This window comes from Nyctibius grandis, chromosome 14, assembly GCF_013368605.1.
Source record: "Nyctibius grandis isolate bNycGra1 chromosome 14, bNycGra1.pri, whole genome shotgun sequence".
NCBI classification, from domain to species: domain Eukaryota; kingdom Metazoa; phylum Chordata; class Aves; order Nyctibiiformes; family Nyctibiidae; genus Nyctibius; species Nyctibius grandis.
The window spans coordinates 5,255,363-5,274,749 of NC_090671.1; the positions used below are offsets into that span (position 1 = coordinate 5,255,363).

At 40.7% G+C, this 19,387-nt stretch overlaps 2 protein-coding genes across 4 annotated transcripts in view; one reads left to right on the forward strand and one right to left on the reverse strand.

Moving 5' to 3' along the window:
• Nucleotides 1-1,784, forward strand: part of SLC5A1 (solute carrier family 5 member 1) — a 29,656-nt gene extending 27,872 nt beyond the window's left edge. For 2 of the 3 annotated variants that reach the window (XM_068412260.1, XM_068412259.1), the window contains 3 exons: nt 105-320; nt 630-732; nt 1,561-1,784. In XM_068412260.1, coding sequence (XP_068268361.1) covers nt 105-320; nt 630-732; nt 1,561-1,784 — 543 coding nt within the window. Of the gene's footprint in view, nt 1-104; nt 321-629; nt 739-1,560 lie in introns of all 3 variants that reach the window. The other variant, XM_068412258.1, reaches the window with a different exon arrangement.
• A 9,938-nt stretch (nt 1,785-11,722) lies between these two features.
• Nucleotides 11,723-19,387, reverse strand: part of RSPH14 (radial spoke head 14 homolog) — an 89,590-nt gene continuing 81,925 nt past the window's right edge. Inside the window, exons 4-6 of the mRNA XM_068412937.1 lie at nt 14,440-14,665; nt 12,957-13,090; nt 11,723-11,982 (exon numbers count right to left, since the gene is read on the reverse strand). Of these exons, the coding sequence (XP_068269038.1) occupies nt 11,723-11,982; nt 12,957-13,090; nt 14,440-14,665 (620 nt within the window). The remainder of the gene's footprint in view (nt 11,983-12,956; nt 13,091-14,439; nt 14,666-19,387) is intronic.

A 19,387-nucleotide genomic window follows, 5' to 3' on the forward strand; every position in this document is an offset into this window, starting at 1 on the left:
CACATAACTACCTCCATGTTTACTCCAGTGACTACTCGGAGCTTAGAGCTTATTTCCATGCCTGAAATGACTGATTTTGGTAACTTCTCTCCCCTTGTCTGCAGGGTGCCTTCTGGGGCCTGATGGTTGGGCTGCTAGTTGGACTCAGTCGAATGATTGCAGAGTTTGCCTATGGAACTGGCAACTGCGTGACCCCTTCCAACTGCCCATTCGTCATCTGTGGGATTCACTACCTTTACTTTGCACTCATTCTTTTCGGGGTTACAGCCATAGTCATCCTGGCAGTCTCCTTCATGACTAAGCCCATTCCTGATGTACATGTGAGTATTATTGCAGTCCTGCTCCTCAAGAAATGGGACTCAATGAAACCACTAGTTTTAAACAGTGGTACTTGGTATATCACCTCCTGACATTTCAGCTACCCACATCATATAGTCCTTGTAAGAAAGCAAAGGAAATAGTCTTCATTTATCTGCCACAAATCTTCAGTGACTCCTAATAATCTTAGACATTGACTTAACAGACAGTTGGGATGCCGTGGTCTTACAGCTTGTTCATGTGCTGGCCAGACTGGTTTGTCTCTGTGTAGTAAGGCGGTAGATTTATAAACTCATTTTTTTTCACGGCAGCTTTACCGCTTGTGCTGGTCTTTGCGGAACAGCAAAGAGGAACGGATTGATCTTGATGCAGATGAGCAGCAGGACAAAGCTGATGAAAAAGATGAGGAATCAGGTAACTGTTGAATGTCTATAGATTCTGTCAATATATTTGAGTATCCCTATTTCATTCCTGAAGAAACATTAACATGCTTGATCTTCCCTCCCCTCACATATTGAAATGGCCAGTAAGCTGCCTTTTACCAGTCTGTCAAGCTCAGTGTAAATCAGAAGTGAAGTGGATTTGAAGGGAGGAAATCTTGTTCTCTAGGTAGCCAGGTGGCAGTTTGACGACTAAAACAATGGAGAGGCTTTAGGTCAGAGCTGGTGTGCATTGGCAGAACTCTGCGTGACTCTGGCATTTGGAATGAAACAACAAGAATTCACTTGGAAATAATGGGTAGTAGCCAGGACTGAAGGAGCAAGGATGTGGTGCAAGGCACCATGAAAGCGAATCGCCAGACATCCATCTGGGCAAAACCACACGCTCTCTTTGCTGGATTTTTGGTACTGCTGCCAAGTTCCTTTTCATAAGTATCCTCAAATTCATTTATTTGTCTTGTAATTAAAAGTGTAGGAAGTATTGAAAAAATGGAGTTTAAGCTTTGCAGCATGGTTTGCTTCTCCAAAACCAGACCAAGTCTCTAGGCTGCAAAACGTGCAAGTGTCTCCTGACAAAGGCTCTCTTGCTACTTGTAGAAAATCACTCTTTTCCCAGGTGAGGTGTGAAAACACAATATTAACTTGAGTCTTTTACTGCCTCCTACTAAAATGTTCCCATGTAACTATGACCACAAGTCAGAACTGCTGTATTAAATATAGGAATGTCCTCAGTCACAGAGACCTTCTGGTGCATGCAGGGATCCATGCTGACATTTCCTGACCAGTGTGTTACTCCTTCCAGTTAACGAGGAAAGTAAAGAAGAACCGGGATGCTTTAAGAAAGCGTACAACTGGTTCTGTGGCTTAGATCAACAAAAAGGACCCAAACTGAGCAAGGAGGAAGAGGAAGCATTGAAGAAGAAACTGACTGACACAAGCGAAGTGCCACTTTGGAGAAATGTTGTGAATATCAATGGCATCATCCTATTGACTGTGGCTGTATTTTGCCATGCCTTCTTTGCATAAACCTCTGATTACAGCTCTCAAGTTGTACTGTATTGTCAAGCAAAAACAATGACTTGTAGATTTACAGTTAGATACACTTAGTATCTTGTCTATGTAAAAAATCAGGGTGATTTACTCGCTGATTTTGTGATCATAATTTCAACAATCTAAAGATGAAGGCCACTGGGATTTCAAGACAGAGAATTTCTGTTTGGACATTGAATTATTCCAGGGCTAATAGAGGTTCAGACTTTCCATCCAATACGCTCTCTACTCATAACACATTTCGTATTTAGGTGCAGAACAAGGCTGCATGAGCCGTATTTCATATCAGGGTTTGTGAACTACATTTTAGGGTTGATTTTCAACCCTTCTTCTTCTGATCATTCAAATTTCTTTTTTCTTTGGCTGTGATTATTTGATTACAAAAACCCCACAACCACTGAGGGACCATATGATGAATTCAAATTAAAAAATAATTTTTGTTCCCTCCAAGCATGGGCTATCCTAAGTAAAGGATTTATGTATGTGTTGATGTATTTGACACTATATCTAACTTTCCATTATAATTTTTCCCCTTTTTCTCACTTTTCATTCTGTTGTGTTTCCCAGTAATCAGTGGAACACTGTCTGAATTGATCATATTTTGAGATTAGGGAAAACATGTCTTGATGATCTTAATTCTGCTTATGATAGATTCTCTGTTTAACTTCAAAAGGTCCTCTTCTCTTTATATTTTAACATGTATCTATACTTGAATGTGAAGCTTTTTTATAAAAAATACCTATATTGTATATACACATGCAATACATTATATATATGCACTATATATTATATATATTTAAAATATATAAGTATGTGTGTATATATATATTTATTTCTTAGTGATCAATTGCCATCTCGGTATGTCAGAGTTAATCTCTGCCCACAATTACGAGGATCTCTTTATCCTGGGGTCGGGGTTAATGTATCTCCTCTTTCTATGGACTGTGCTACAGAACAATCCTCGCACACGGTTAGAAGTCCGAAGCGTCACAAGGGTTTGCATTTTCCTTTCAAGGCTCTGTACTGCTTTTCTGCAAAGCTATAAATCTTTCTTCTGAAGATGTCATTGAGAAATAGAGTTCGTGCTGTATGACAGCATGAGGTAACAGTTCACGGAGGAGAATAGTCGCAGCTGTGGGATATCAGCTAAACCAGCCTGATTGTCTCTACTTGATAAGTGTGATACCAGCTGGAGATACCGGAAAAGACAGATTTAACAAAGCCAAAAGCAATAGATCTTCTTATCAGCTAATTCAGCTTCTTAGGGAATCAAGTGTAAAAGAAGACATCGGTTGCTGTAGCCACGCTGCACCGCAGCTCCTTGTTCCCGTTGCACGTGTACCGTGGGATGCTGCGTGGTCTCAGCATGTTTCAGTGAGGTTCTACAGCAGGACGCACCGGACCAGGAAGCCAGAGTAGTCTGTGTGCTACACCACAAGCTGCCGACTCCTGCAGCTGTAATCCCCCTCACTTCAGAACCTTCTGGCGGGGTCTTTTCTTCATTTGGATCTAAACCCAAATGCTCTGGATTCTAGCAGAATCGCTGCTCTTCTGTACAACTGCTGCTCTTCGGTGTAATCCCTGCAGTGTACTGAAAGGTTTTGCACCGGCCAGATCAAATCAATACTATCTAAATACCAGTGCAAACCTTTTTTCTTGCAGTTAATGCAGTGATGGAGTATTTTAAAGACCATGGAATTAAATATATTTAATGGACTATGAGGACTTGTATGTATTAAAGTATTTGTATATTTTGAAGTATTTGGTGTCCACAAAATGATGGGGGTTTTTAGATAACATGATGGAAGACAGCGGAACTTAATTTGGTATCTAGATTTTGGCTCTGGGAAATAGTAATGGATGACAAACAAACAAGAAAGGCTTGAATGAGGATTGCCCAGATCCCTCTTTGTCGTGATTTGTTACAAAAAGAAAAATATGGTGAAATTACCCAGCAATTTGGATAAAGACAAATAACATCAGTGATTTCCTGGCAGGTTAAGCAGCCTTTACGTGACCTCCTGGTTAATCAGGCACCACCACTGTGTCTTCCTCCCCAGGATTAAAGAATGTTGAAAAACTAACTCTCAGTTTCCCAGGGACGTTCACTGTACGGCATCAGCAACCTGCTTTCGTTCTGGTCTGAAAACTGGATGTTGTAGAGGGCAGAGTTCAAATGTTTACATAAAGTTTGACTGCTGCTTAGAGTACTCCTGATTTTGTAGTATTTAATTGAAAAAATGCCTGATATTGTGGGCAGCTGATAAAACTGTTTATGTTTAGATCAATAGTTAAATGCCACCTCACCTTGGTAGCTATTGCATTCAAAGGCAGTTTCATGATTTTAAGGAAGAAAGTGACTTTTCTTCAGTTCTCAAGGGAACTCTGTCCGTGTTACGGCTGCTGTTGGGGACCACTCTCGGACAAAACCCCAAAAGTAGCTTACGCTGTCCTGGGCATTCTCGTGCTCTAGAAATGGGAACAGTGAGCACATGCTTGTTCCCCATGTTTGACTGTAAATTTGAAATACTTCTGGTTAGTGGGGAGAGCTAGATATATCTCTGGCTAATGGCACAATATACCTGTATGGCATGTGCAGCATAATACAACTCTATTTCAGGTGAGCCTGAGACATCCCAGCTGATGGGATGTCAGGTAAGATACAGGGTTGCAGCTTATTTTAGTGGACTTCAGTTAATTATTTTAATTTATATTTAATTATTTGAAATGAACTGCACAAAATTAAAAATTCACCTAGTAGCACTGTAAGCCAATTACAACACTATATACAAAGAACACACACTAAACAGATCTTTCATTTAAGAATTGCTACATAATTTTCAGGCCAAGCCCTGAAAAAGGGTAACCACTGTTCATTTATGTTTTCATTTTTCTGTATCACCCATAACAAATGTATCCAAGTATCTCACAAATGTTAATCATTAATGATCGTGAGAACACTCTGTTCTTAGAACTCAGAATTTGGTTTTATTCCTATTTTGTTACTGGAAAAGCTCACGTACTGAAATGATGGGGGAGGGAAGGTCTGTGGCTTCCTTTGGAATACCCCTGCAGTAACCATGGTTTGGTTTTAGCCAAAATGTCTGACCATGGTGAATTAGGAAATGGCACAAGGCTGAGCTCTTCAGGTGCAAGTGATCGTTGTGATCAGAGCACCATCAGCAGCTGCAATTGCTAATTGGCCCAACTCCTGCTCAAACACTCCTAATCTCACCAGTTGACACAAAAATGAGGAGCAAAGAGTAGTGATTAATATATGCATCACCAGGAGTGACTGGCATTTGGGAGAAAAGCCACAGGGCCTTGGTTATTGTCTTTGTTGGTTATTGTCTTTGAAGAACACTTGAATTCATTGGTTTGAAGCATTGAGCTGGAGGAGAGTTTAAGGCTGACATGCCTGGGGACAGACAGGCACACTGCACAGAGACGGGCTGCTCACAGGCTATGGGGTCACAGCAAAGCTGTTCTGAGGAAGGCTGCTGGGTGTTTTTAATTTATTTAATGATCTTATGTCCTACACCTGCAGTGTTACTATGTGGTAGCAGGAAAGCAAGGGCAGAGAGCAGCAATGAGAGCTTCCCTTCTGTTTAGCTTAAGGTACCGTATCACAGACATAACAAGAGGGGGATACATCCCTGAGAAAGATGAGAAATGCAAAAAACCCCTCAGGTTTTTACGTGGTGATTCACAGAGTGTGTATTGCAGGCCTGTGCTAGAGGACTTAAAGGATGGAGTAAAACTGCACTCACTCCAGTATCTACTAGTTGTTCTGATGAAAGACATAACCAGTGCCTGGGGTTATTACCCTTACTATTAACGAAATAGGTGGCCTTTTTTGTCCCTCCTGAAGAACACTCCATCTTGTCATCTACCACGGGAAGCTGTGAAAAAGAAGAATTCCCCTGGAGCTCTTGTGCCCACCCTCTGCTCCCCTGGCAGTGCTTAAGGCTAGAGCAGCCGTGCCTGCGCTGTGCCAGCAGCTCCCCTGCTTTTCTTAAGGTACCTGGAAGAACGTCAAGCTGAGGTAAGTGCGAGCTCATCCTTACTCTGCAGCATTTTTATTTACAGTGTTAGAGCCTATAACTTTTAAAACTTAGCTTATATTCAAAGTATCTTAAAACAAATTATTACAATGGTTTTCGTTCATTCAAATTGTAAATTTTGTCTTGCTAAAAAAAGGACCTGGGCTTGAACTTCTCAGCATCTTAGTTTTGTGTGTAGCCACAGAAAAGACATTCTGCCCTTCTGATTTAATGTAAGTAGCCAAATCTGACTTTCCCAGACTCTTTATTTTGTCCTTAGTCAAATCTCTTGCTTCTATGCATTTTTAATATGATTTTGTTTGTTTGTTTGTTTGTTTGTTTTTAAAATGGCAAATGTAGTGGTGGGAAGTAAAAGTACCCCCTGCTTTGGAGCATGAAGAGATAGAATTAAAAGCTGCCATTTCCCAGAGCAGGACAGAACGGTTTCCAACCCCTGGACTTCTGAAAGCAGATGGGGACAGGGAAATGAGTCTGTAGATGCAAGAAAAAAGAGCCATAAGATTCTTAACCTTCTGGAAACTGTTAGAAAAAACTAATATAAACCTTAGTGCATTCAAAATGAGCTCTGCCTGGGCGGGACACAAGGCTTGTACAAGAAGGTCTCGTTTCCCATGAACGCAGCTGTCCTGGGTTCTCCTGGTAGCACTGAGAATTGTCAGGCAGCTGATTTGAAAACTTGGTCTGTAGAGAGTGTAGCTGCATTAATTCCAGTATTGACCCAGGACCACGTTAATTATATCTGGGCATTAATCGTTGTTGGCTTCAAGCTAAAAAGACAAATCATTTTTCACTGATGTTAAAAATCTGCCTAGGTGCTAATAATGTCGTAGCACAGAGCACTGTGGAGCATACGGCGCTACAAGGACTTGCTGTGTAGTGTTTCTTTTGAAACAAGGACTTTAATCATAGTGTATGAGCGTGCCAGATCCTGACATGTTAATTTAAGTATTTATAATGTGTATGGAGCAATTCAAAAGGATCTTTAGCATTTTTGTGACCAAGTCTGTGGCAGCTTTATTATGGAGTATACTCGTCTGAAAGCTAAGTCAGTCCAAGGGGAAGCATTCATCAGCTGTGTTTTTTTGATCCAGCGAATTGTTTTACTGACACCTAGACTGCTAATTAATTGACCAGCCTCACAAATTAGGGGCTGTTGTCTTTCCTTCCAAAGCTACAGACAGCCATGGCACTCCCCATACATGCATTGTATTTCAGTGCTTTCTCTGGTCCTTGGCCCTTGGCTGCGTGTTGAATGAATGTTCAACACCAAGACAACTGCAAAGCCAGCGAGCACGTCTCTAGGACCGAATCTGTGACTTGGGTCAGAAATGTGTCCTCATTTGAGAAAGGAGAGAATGTCTGTGGAAAACTATCGCTACTGCGGGTTGCCCATTTCGCGTCACGTAACATCGGTGTCATCATCTTGGTGGTGAAGTTCATGGGGAACACGGCCCAATCTGTTCCTGCCCTTGGACTTGCTAGGACAGGGGGCCTTTTTGTTTTATCAGAATGTCAGTATGAGAAGAATTTTAGGATGCATTTTTGATTTTGTGCACTGTCTTGAGGGCAACACGGTACTCGGCAGTTAAGTAATAACTGACAGCAGTTAAAGTCCTGCTAGGGCCAGAGGATACCCTGGGTTAACTCCAACCTGGCTTATAAATCAGTGTTACTGTAACTTCAGTGCATCTTGTTCTCCTTTGTTTCAAGACATAGTGCACCTCAGAAGAAAAAGAAAATCCTTAATCATATTTTTTTTTTAAGATATGAAAATTCATTAAATGATTATTTGCTAAATTACAGAATCAAAGTTAATTTAGCAATGAATAAGAGCGAGAATTCCAAACCTACAAATCCAAGCTTATGCTGGGTATTTTCTACTCAGTTCTTTTAACCCTGTAATTTCTGTTCATGCCACTGAGCTGAATTTTGTCTCTCTTCCAAATATGTTTTGGGTCAACTTGGATATTTCCTTTTTTCACCACAGGTTTCTCTATTTGTGAAAACTTTTTCAAGGACTTATTCTTGATTGCTTTCATTTCCCAACTACTATTTCAGGGCTGTAATCTCATCTCCCATCTTATAGTCCCTGCTTTAGCAGGGAGATTCAGAAATACACTCAAACATATCCCAGAAATTATTGGACATCTTAGTAACTGTTAACAGTTAGTAAGTGTTAACACTGGTGGATGGTTGCGATATCTATGCTGGTTTTGTGCCTTGTTACTAAATATATGGGTGGCCTATAGTATAAGCCCTATAAAATTATATTTGTTCCTTTTTTGTCTTCTAGTAAAAGAGGGTATGTTATTTCCTGCCAAATAACATAAAAAGAAAGCACATCTACATTTTCCTGGGAAAAAAAAGCCCACATTGGGACATTTAGTTAGGAGTGTTACCTATTTGGCTAATTTAAATTACATTTGCTATCTCAAAGGTTTTTATGAAGAATGTGAAGGGACTTCAGGTGTCAAACTGTGGCTGAGAAACTCATTTTAGGAAGGAGATTTAGGAATCGGTGTGTTCCTATGGGAGCAATTGTATGTTACATTTTAATATACCCTGAAAAATTATTTTGTAGAATAAAAACTTGCCTCTTAATTCAGGTTCTGTATAGCCAGGATTACAAAGGCAATAGTGTGATATTTCTCTGCTATATCAGGTAGATCTGTGCATTGTTGCCTGTTCCCACGCTGTGATGGGGTTTGCTGCACTGTGCCTGTGCTGTACACTCTCCTGCAGTGGAACCCAGTATGAGACACCAAACGTTTGGACACCAAGATAATACAGCTCTAGAGACACCACAGATTACAAAACAGTGTTCTGCAAGAAATGGGGTTATTTCTGCATTAGCTCATGCTCTCTGTAGCATCCTCTGCTTCACGTGGGCTGTTCAGCTCTGCCACCATTGCCACAGATTGTGCTGTGTTCCTGCAAACGTTTATCATCGGCAGTCCTTCCAATAAATTGCAGCAAGCTGCACCACACCTGAGCATGTGAATTGGAATTATAATATCTGAAACTTTCTTTTCCAGTAAATATAGCTTTATAAGTTTTAAAAAAAAATTTAGTAGTGGTTCATAGCTGTTTTGTACACAGACTTTGAATTTTGGTGTTTATATAGGCAGAACATGGTCAGTACAGCCCAATGGAATTATTGTTGTGATTGCAATGTCATATTTTATGTTGTCAGATGCAATAGTGCCAAAGAATCGCTGAGACAAAAGCTGACACGTGGAAGGATTACCACCAGCATCTAGATTTCAGAGTTCAGTTGAGGCTTTGTTCCATTTTTGTATGTGCTGTACATAAGACAAGAACTTTGATACCCAATAGAGCCTTATTTGGAAACAATTTATCTTGTCTTTCAGGCAATGATCCGGCAGATGCTCACAATGCAGTACTTAAGGTCCAAGTCAGCTACATTTCTTCTAGTCAGAGCAGTTCAGTCTGGATGGTCTTATTTCTACATCTGAACAAGCTCATTATTTTGCTAACTCCTTGAAGTGTGATACCTGAATTATCGGGGAAGGCTGTGACAGAAGTTTGGGACTCAGCTAAAATGATCGTTGCTGCTGCATTTCCTGCAGCAGTTCTGTAAGTGCAGATGACCCCACCATTCCCTGGTGTTCCCTAGTCCTTTACTGAACATTTAGTGTGTTATGAAGCTGCCTGGCTCTCTTTTAGTGAATTGGATGCACTCTGGCATCAATGTGTATTACGTATGAGTGCCTTATGTATGTAAAGTGTGTGTAAAAGGCAGAGTTCCTCCAAGATCCTGCCCAGAGAGAATGAATCCAACTGACTCAATACTTTCAAATTAAATCTTTACAGGAGAGGAAATTCACCCTTTGTTTAGGTTATGGAAGAGAAACATTTTAAATTGAATCACTCCTACAGAATGTTTGTGCTTTGTATAAGGGTAATGCAGTTTGCAGCGTGACAGGGTGTTTCTGCAAAGGGAAAGCAGCCCTGACAACTCCTTTATACAGATGATGCAGCTTCTTGTTGCTACGACTTGGTAACTTCTAGGTATAAAAATACCATGTGAGTGTAAAACCTGAGTGAAAGCAAATGGGCCTTCCTGTGAAGCTGCCAGCTGCACTATCACACCTTTCTTGGTCACTGAGAATGGCCAGGATCTGTCCTGCTAGCTTGCTTTATTTCTTTGCCCAGGCTTTCTGTTGATGCCTCTTAAATTACACACTTGCAACTGCAGATAAGAGACGTTTGCAACCTATCTGTAGTGACCTGCCTTGACTACACAGGGAGTAAAACGCTACTGAACTTCCCACCACAGGAACTACCTTATTTCCTTCAGGCAATTTATGCCTTGCTGGCAAGGCTTGCTTCTACAAACAGCCTGAACTTTCTATGTTATTCTCAGTTCTATGGAGTAAAGGTTTTTTTAAAAAACAACTGTTGAGTTTTTTAAAGAGAAAAAAAAAAAAAAACAAACACTTTTTTCCAAAATAGGGAATTGACATTTTCAGTTCTCTGTTCTGTTTATCTCCTCATCTCTCTGTTTAGACAACTGTAATCATACAATACTCGAGGTTGGAAGGGACTTCTGGAGATTGTCTTGTCCAATTCCTGTTGGACTAGACCGTAACATTAGGATCAGCTTTCCTCTTGTCCCCTCCTTCTCCCCCAAAAGTGAGCCACAACGGCAAAACTCTTCAGTTCTGGCACAACACTTCCATTTCCATTATATTTGTTAATTTTTCTACTCAAAAGATAGATTACAGCTAGACAAAACTACAAAATACCAAGTACTAGCACAAACAGACACACTTGTTCCATGTTACAGTCAATTTCTGATAGGGGTCAGCTCCCTCTTCTGTTAGAGGCAGTGGGGTCTGTCCCCAGTAGAGCCTTACCAAGGGCTGCCCTAGTAAAGTCTTTCTGACTTACTTTCCTTTTACGCTAAGCGTGGACAACTGCACATGGCAGCCCTGAGCCTGGCTCGAAGCACATGGAAGGAGAAAACCTGCCTGTTGAGATCCTCACCAGCTTAAAAACACAGGAGTAATCACTGCAGCTAAGGCTGAGGGAGAGGCTGCTGACACACAGAGCAGGAGCCGGGCTCAGAAGGAGCTGCAAGGTAAGGGCTGCTACTAGAACTCTCCTCGAGAAGGCATTAGCTGGGGGTATTGGAGTGTCACATGGACAATTCTCATCATAGGGACAGGGTTAGGCTGCAGTGCTCTTAGCCCAGGGCAGTGGGGTCCATATGCACCAGCTTCACTGCTGGCAAGTCTTGTCAGCAACTCCATTTGTTAGAACCATGCTGATAAGTATTTGGTTATATTTTAGGCTGGGAAAGCCTCATAATTCTCTTGGGGAAGCCCTTCTATGACATTGCCATTGCTTTTTTTTCTGTGATGATGCTCTAAATGGTTCTAATCCCATGTTCAACAAATGTTTGCAGCAAAACTCATGTAAATTCCTGTCGTTAGGTCAATTTCTCAGCATAGAGAAGGCTGCTGGAGAGGTTAATTATGAATCTTTCTTTCTAATATTACTTAGAAATTAGTTTTTGATTAATGTTTGATAGGCTGAGGTTTCAAAAGAAAAAGAGAGAACATTATGAAGAAAACAAAAAGGGTTGGTTTCTTGTATCACAAGAAAATCTTGATAACTCAGGAAATAACTCCTAGTGGAGAATTAGACTTCCTAACTTTTCTTTTTCCCCATTATTCTGGTTGTGACCTGCAATATAGATGTGAGATTGTTGACAAATGACTTTTCAGGATGAACTGATCCAGGGTAACCAAGGAAGAGAGTTTTGAAGGTCTCATATAATCATGCAACTTTTACAGCCAGACAACAACAGAGGGCAATAGATCTCTATGAAACATCATGTCTTCCGAAAGGTTTCCATCTGATGACACTGATGGCGGTTTTGGCAGCTCTTTTCACGGCCTCAGAGGGATCATTCAGACACTGCTGGAATGTATCTGTATGATCTAGGAGCGTCTTGCGGCCCTCCGGTACCTCCGCCAGCATGGTGAGGGTTTTGATTGCGCTCAGACGGGCTTTGCTGGTTTCCTCAGCAACCAACTTCAGCAAAGGTGGAATGGCTTTAGCCCCTAGGGCTGAGAATCGCCCTGTAGAGAAATAAACTGGCTTTAAAATGTGTTATTACATATAATCAACATGCTTTTGAATTGCTGCTTTCTACTCCCCGCCCAGCTACAGCTCTGCAAGCCCCAGAGAGTGCAGTGCAAAGAGGTAGGACATGCTTTTCTTTTGAAGACCAAGGCTATCTGCCAGCTATTTATTTTTAGAAAGAAGATCTTAGTTAACTTTATCTGCTTTGCACATTATTATTTAATTTGCAACAAATTATCTAAGAATATATGAGGCACTGAACATTAGGATAAACTATTGGGGGGTGGGGGGGGTGTGGCGGTGTTAGATGTCCTTAAGAACATCCTCCATTCTTTATTTTTAAAAGACACTTCAAACACTGAGATCCACTCCTGTGTTGTCTTTGGAAGCCAGGGGGACAGTTGCAGAGGAGGACTGGAACACAACTGCTGTTATTAACAGTCTTTTATGACTAATTACTCATTCATCACACTGAAAATTTAGCAGTTAGTATTTTCAGTGTCATGTAAGTTACTCGGGAGAACAGCATTAATATTCATTCCTCTCCCAGCTGTGAGAGAGAAACTGCTTCTAACCACAAAAAGAGTTTCCAGAAAGTAGCACTCCTCTGTTGAGGACTGGTGATTCAGAGTAGCTTCAGGTATGTGGATCTCTGTGTGGTCTGGACTTGAACAGAAAATGTTCCCCCTCTGGAGGGAAACGATGCAGCTGGGGTAGATAAATAATTTCTTGACCTACTTCAGGTGAACAGAATGTGAAATATACTGTCCCCCCTGGACACTGTGGAGGAGCAACAATAGTTGCTCGAGACAGATATAAAGAAATGTCCTAATCTTATAGTTTCTTGAAGAGCTTTAACACTATCAGAAACTGAGGACTTGGTGGTAGGGGGGACAAAGGTGTTGTTACTAAGCTGCCTTAGAACTGGGTTTCCAGAAAGTACCCCAACAGAACTGCCTCTGTCTCTCACCCTGAGGTTTAATGGTAGCAAACATCAGTGCTCCTGTTGCACTCGCTTGGACTTCAGGGTCTGGATCTTCCAGCAGGCTCACCAGCACAGGAGTGACTTCTTCACACACCGCGCTTTTTCCTTCCTTATGAGTACTGTGCAGAAAAGAGGGTTAAGTTGCTTTCTTGAACCACCTCTGCTAACTGTGCAGCTCCCCACAGCTTCTCCCCGTGCCTGGACCCCTGCAGCCCTCCTCTTGTTTCATGACAACTGTGCTGACACAGTCCTCCTCCCTGTTCTCTTTGGAGTCATAGTGTTCTGACTGTTAGACAGATGGCAAGCACCACCGCCCTGCCACAAAGGAAAGAAAGGGCATGTCTGCCTGTGCCTGGGGTCTATTAAATCTACGTGCTGATGCAATACTGATGATACCATATTAACCTATGTGTGTGGGCTTAACAATTTTTTAGGCTATTTTTAGGTGACATTTGGATTTTTTTTTTTTATGTTCTATGATACACAGGAGGTTGATGGGCAGCAGCATGTAACAGGATGTAGGGTTAAGTGTGCTGGTGGTCCTAACGGCAATTTAGTTAGAAACCTGGCTGTTGAACCCTATACAGATTTTAAAATATGCCAAATTAGGGATCTGCAATTAGCTCTTCTCCCAGGTCAATTTTCTGTCTTTCTTTCCAGCCTCTCTAATGTGGAGAATATTAAACATGGCCCAGCTACTGCAGGGACCTAGAACGTAGCTGCTGTCCATACTCGAGCTGTGTTTCTGCTTTCTTTCTATGACTCATGTCATCTACACTCATTCTCTTCTATAAGACCTCGCTTTGTTATAGGACATTAGGAAGTGTTTTGTCCCAATTGGTATGTAAACTACGTGATCTGCAGATCTTTTTAAACTAGACATCTGTTGAGCATTTTTATTACATTTTGCGATTGCAGGACGGTGGACTTAAGTTGTTCCTTTCATCCGGTGTTTGATACACAAATTTAATATAAAGATTGCTTTTTCTGATCCATCCCTGATGAATGTAGCAGCCTGTGTCAGAAAACTATTTCTGTCCTCAATCACATTGAAAGTTTCCCAGGACCTTTAATTTGTTGAGAGCAAGCAGTTGTCAAAAAAAATAAGGGTGCTTTTCTATACCTCCACAGTGGTCAGAATCTTGTTTTCACATGATTTTTCATGCAATAATTTTTTCTCAGCAGTGCTGTACCAGGAAGAAAATCCTGATTTCACTGCCAATACTGAAGACAAATAGAAGGAGAAGGAATGACATTTCCTCATCAGCATCTGCTTTCTTGAGTGATTTATAGCAGTTACGGTTTTTAGAAGTCTTCTACCTATGTGCACATTCAAGCTGATATTGCTTTATATGTGAAATATGACAGCTTCAGTGTGTGGTGGAACACAACTGTAAACCAATGACATTGATTCACTCACGAAATGAGTATTTTCTTGGGCTTAAGTTTTATATACGGATTTCTTTACCCAATTTCTAACAGGACCCAAGCTGCTTTGCTTCTGATGGCCACTGATGAGTGTGTGAGCTTTTCCTTCAGGATAGTAATGGCATCAGTTGCTAGAGCTTCCGAAGCCTCCACACGTAGACAGTTGGAGAGTGTATCTAGGATTAGCTCCAGGATTTCATCTGACTCAGTCTTCAATTTCAATACAAGTGAGGGAATCAAACCGGCGTGCAGTATGCCAACAGCCCCTACAAGAGGAGAGGGAGAAGGAACGTGGGTGAGGTGTGAGTGCACTTACTAGGTCTACCTACCCTTTGAATTTCTCAACAGGATCAAAATGCATATGGTAACTCATTTCCTTACACAGATGTGGGACTGAGAGATGGAAACTACTACAACACGGGTCTGTTCATAAATGCCATCTTAGCACTGCTTCCTCAGGAAGCTTCCCCAACAGTCCTGTAGAGACATCAGCCCAGGTAATAATCAAAATGGTGATTGCTCTGATGTTCCCAGTTTCCCCCAGTATAATATTTCTCCCGAAATTATTCTTGCTAAGAAAATATGGGAAATATATATATATGTGTGTGTGTGTGTGTGTGTGATCTTATATCCAGCCTTTCTAACTGTTCTCAACATGAACAGATGTTAGGAGAGGCTGAGATGTGAGCCTTTAGGGCTAATACTTTCTGTAGGGGAAGTCAAGGTTTTGGAAACTGTCGGCTTCCTCACACATTTCTTTGTAGTAATTCTGTCATGGGGAAAATTTAAATGTTGAGCTTTCCAGCAGTCAGTACAATTGCACTATCATCTAAAGGAAGTAGCATCAAAGGTAGAAAGATCGTCATTTGCCCTGCAAGTGCTGTCTTTGCTATGAGCAAGTGTCTGATTTGTTCCATTTCTTTCACAGTCCTAAGTCAACACTGAACCAGCAATGCCATGGGAAAGCAGAAAGCAGAACGTACTGTCCACGAGTAACTATGTGAAAACAAAATTCTCCAGCTGTCTTGTTGCTAAGACTGATTCTTTGGTTGCTAAGAGAAATGTGGCTCCTTTCAAAGTGATTCATATACGGTTAGATAAGGAAGCTTTGTGGATAAGTCATCAAGGTATTTTCAAATGAATCTTCACAGTCAGGGATAAAAAGACAAGTGGGAAAGAGCTTTTAATGGCCCTTGGTAGTGCACAGGACAAATCCCTCAGCTTGACAATCAAATTAAAAACATGATTCTAATCTAGAGGTTATTCTGTTGTATATATTTCTGAGGTTTTGCTGACACTGAATAACTTCTTATGTTACTGACTTATTAGGGTCCACTTTACTAATGCGAATGCAAAGAAGCACCCTGGGGTGATGTTATTACAGCTTTTACTACCTATGCTACATTTGGAGGTCAGTTGTTGTGAGAATTCAAACAAATAATAAAGAAAAACAGATTCAGACAATTCACTCTTGAAAGCTAACAACATTTTAAAAACAAGGATTTCTCCTTGTGCCAGAAAGGCAAAGCAGGAAAGGAAAGTGAAAAAAATGTTACCCTTGCAGCTGTGGCTCCGTGTATCACTAGATGGGGTGGGGGCAGAGCAGTGAGCACTCTGCCCTGAGCCCAGAGAAGCCATTGCTTACTTTAATTTAACTTTCCATCTTTCCATAACAACCCTGGCTATAGCATTCTATCTACTTTTCTCGTGCTGGTAGATGTACTTTGTTCTTTCCCAGACAGGTTTCCATTACTATTTTTTGCACTTGCTTTGAAATACTTAATAGCCATTTTTTAACCCATCATCTTCATTTCCATTTTTAGTTTCCTGCAATTCCCTCTTTTTCAGGACTTCTTTGCTGACTTATTTCAGTTCTCTGGATCACTTTATTATCACATGGCCAACAAGTACTATCAGCATTCAAGTTTCACTTCTCTGTGTCTATGTCTTTCACTTCTCTTCTAATACAGTCAGCTAGACAGGACTGCTTTCATTGGCCCTCGAGTTTATTCCTTCCAGTTTATTGACTTTCTTCGGCTCGGTCATCCCTCATTCGTTGCATTTGCGCTTTGTGTCGTCTTTTGGTGCCGGCCTTTACTATTGCACTGCTGTCCTCAGTGCAAAATACACAACAAAGCCACTTTCTGTCTTTCTGTTTCAGTAAGCTGGCAGGATAATGTACAGAGTGTTGTCTAGGATAGCTTATATTTTGTGGAGCCATTAAGTAGTATTTATTCTGTGGTCAGAAATCCCTGTGTAGCCAGGGGGTGCTTATTTTGTATGAACACTGGTGCCGTTTTCATTTTTTTAGAAATATGTTTTATTTTACCAGGGCAGGTCTCTGTACCAAGAGCTTTCTTTTCTACTGTTTTTGTCAAGTTGTCCTATCTGAAATGCTTTCATGCTACTAAAGGGAGCTTCCCAGATATAAATATAGAAACAAAGATGAATTGTTTGACCTTGTCAAAAGTCTCAATGTGGTGAAGAGAAAGAGGGTGGAGAGGAAAGGCCATCAACAACAACAAAGGGACTACCCAACACTGAGACTGAAATTTCCAGGTGGAAATTCGTCATGGGTTTCCCAAGGGAACCAAAGGGTGAAGGTCTAGGGAGGGAAAAGGGAAAAGGGAGGAGACAAAATCTGTGGAAAGTTGTTTGAGAGTTACTTGTAAATTAGAGCAGTCTCAGATCCTTGCATCTTACTGAGCAAGCAATAGGAGGGGAAGGCAGGCTGGTGCCTCTTGTAGTCCTACACTGAAAATGCAATGGCACCCTCAGGATCTTGACTTTTCATTAAAATACTGCCCTTTCAAAGGTGATTTCTCTATTGCAGAGAGTGTTCTAGATACCCTGGGCATAGTGAAGTAGTAGGGAAAAATGTTTTCAAAATGCAAATAGTTGCAGCTGCATAGTTAACATCCTTATTGATCTGTTTTTCTGAGAACTTGTAATCTTCCCTTGGGCTGCTTTTTATCTGAGCACTCATCTCTTCCTTCTCACAACCCTCTGGCCACTCTCATCCTCCCTTTCCTGACTCTTTTTTCAAATAGGCCCAAAGAGGAGTTGCCATTTATTCTGTTCTCTCAGTATAGCTGCAGGGCATGTAAACAAATTAATTTTTGTAGAAGACAAAGGAGTCATTTATAGTACATAACAGTGGTGTTTTGTTTTGGTTTTCAATTACATAAATCAATTAAATCACATTACAAATCCTTTTCCTTACAAATGTTCGTTCTCAATGCAAAGACATTTAAATGTTTGTTTTAGTACAAAGCGTGTGCCTCATGCATGGCCACAAAGCAACATACAGTGTAGTATAATAAAGTAAAATAATATGTAAACACAGATTCTATATAATACGAATGTTTTGTTAACACCTCAGATGCCTCCTTGTGATGTTCACACAACTAGTTGAAATGCTTAGTAACAGTATTTCTGCTTAGGGAGGGGCACACAAGGAAAGGAAAAGCAGAGCCAGACACAGTGGGAAGGAAAAATGCTCTCTAGCATCACGGTGTGCTACGAACACGTGCAGTACACAGCGGCTGTGAAACCCCGGGATGGGAGCTCCCGGAGTAGCCGAATGATCCTGACAAAATTTCTGGACCTAGCAGCTCTCTTGCTAGCACTGCAATGGCTTAGCACCATTCTAGAGGTAACTAAGTGTTTATCAAACCAGTGAGTGCTAGCACATATTATATACATCTAAAAATGCAGTGCTTGTATAATGTTTCCTTTCTGACTGACAAGATGACCACAGCAGATCCTTCCCCAGCACACCTGCCTTAATAACTCCTTGCTTACTACTGTTTAAATTGAAAAAAAAAAATTATTCTTTAGACTCCCTGAGAAGATTTCTGAGTCACCAGTCACAAGAGCACAGCTTAAGAACCCTGAAGTAGCTAATTTAATGTTAAGATTTAGCATTTTGAGTCTCAGTGCTTCCAGCATCAGGGCTGTGTCAGGGAATAGATTAAATGTAATACTACTATAAAACTGGGCTGAAATTTCTCTCTGGTAAGTTTGGAGCAGGAGGTAGACCACGCTAAATGAAACAGAACTCACCTGCCTGTACCCCATGAGCTTTAGCAAGTCTTCTAACTGAAGAGGGAAATTCTGTTGACATCTTTGAAAGTCAGAATATTTTCTTCTTTGCAAAAATATTTCTCTGTCTTTCAATGGTAATTTAACAGGAATAAACAGTAGTGTCCCAAAGGATGTCTATGCCTAGAGACAAAGAGTATCTCTTATCTTAAATGACTGAGAGATGGAAATGAAGAGCTACTGGGATATTAAGAGAACTGAGGAAAACACTGCAGATATTGGTATAAGACTAGAAAAAGCAAACAATTCTACTCCAAACCATTCCAAATCTGTGCATTGGCTAAATGTATTTATCTTATGACAGCCCTAGGGATTTACCAGGTATAAAATCACAACCTCAATAGTAGTGTCTGTCATATCCTCACTAAAAATACAATAGCTGTAAACTTTATAAAAGCACTATGGGATCTGCTTCTGAAGCCACTGAGAATTTTTCCAATACTAAGGATTTTGGGATGTTATCTGAATGAAAGACATAATAGAAATTAAGGTTATAAAAATATGAAATAGTCAGGAGTACACTGGAGAAGCACATAATGTGGCTGCCTCTGGGGATCCTTTAAAAATCAAAAACGTTTCCAGTATTAACAAGGAACAGGAAAGATTGGTCTGAAAAACAAGAAGTTCCTAATCCTCAGTAAAGAATGAAAGAGCCTCCTGCGTGTCTTGGTTTTGGTTTTAGAATCTTTGCTTTAGCATGTGTGAAATTGTAATATCAAAGCACCGCTGAAAACAATTAACATAGAAACTACAACTAATATATCTGTATTAGCTTCTCTATTATAATTTAGAAATCCAAGAAACAGATTAACTTTTTTTAAAAAAATAATTTTGGTAGTAAATAAGACTGCCTGTGGCCTTCTGCTTGAAAGCAATGGGTTTAA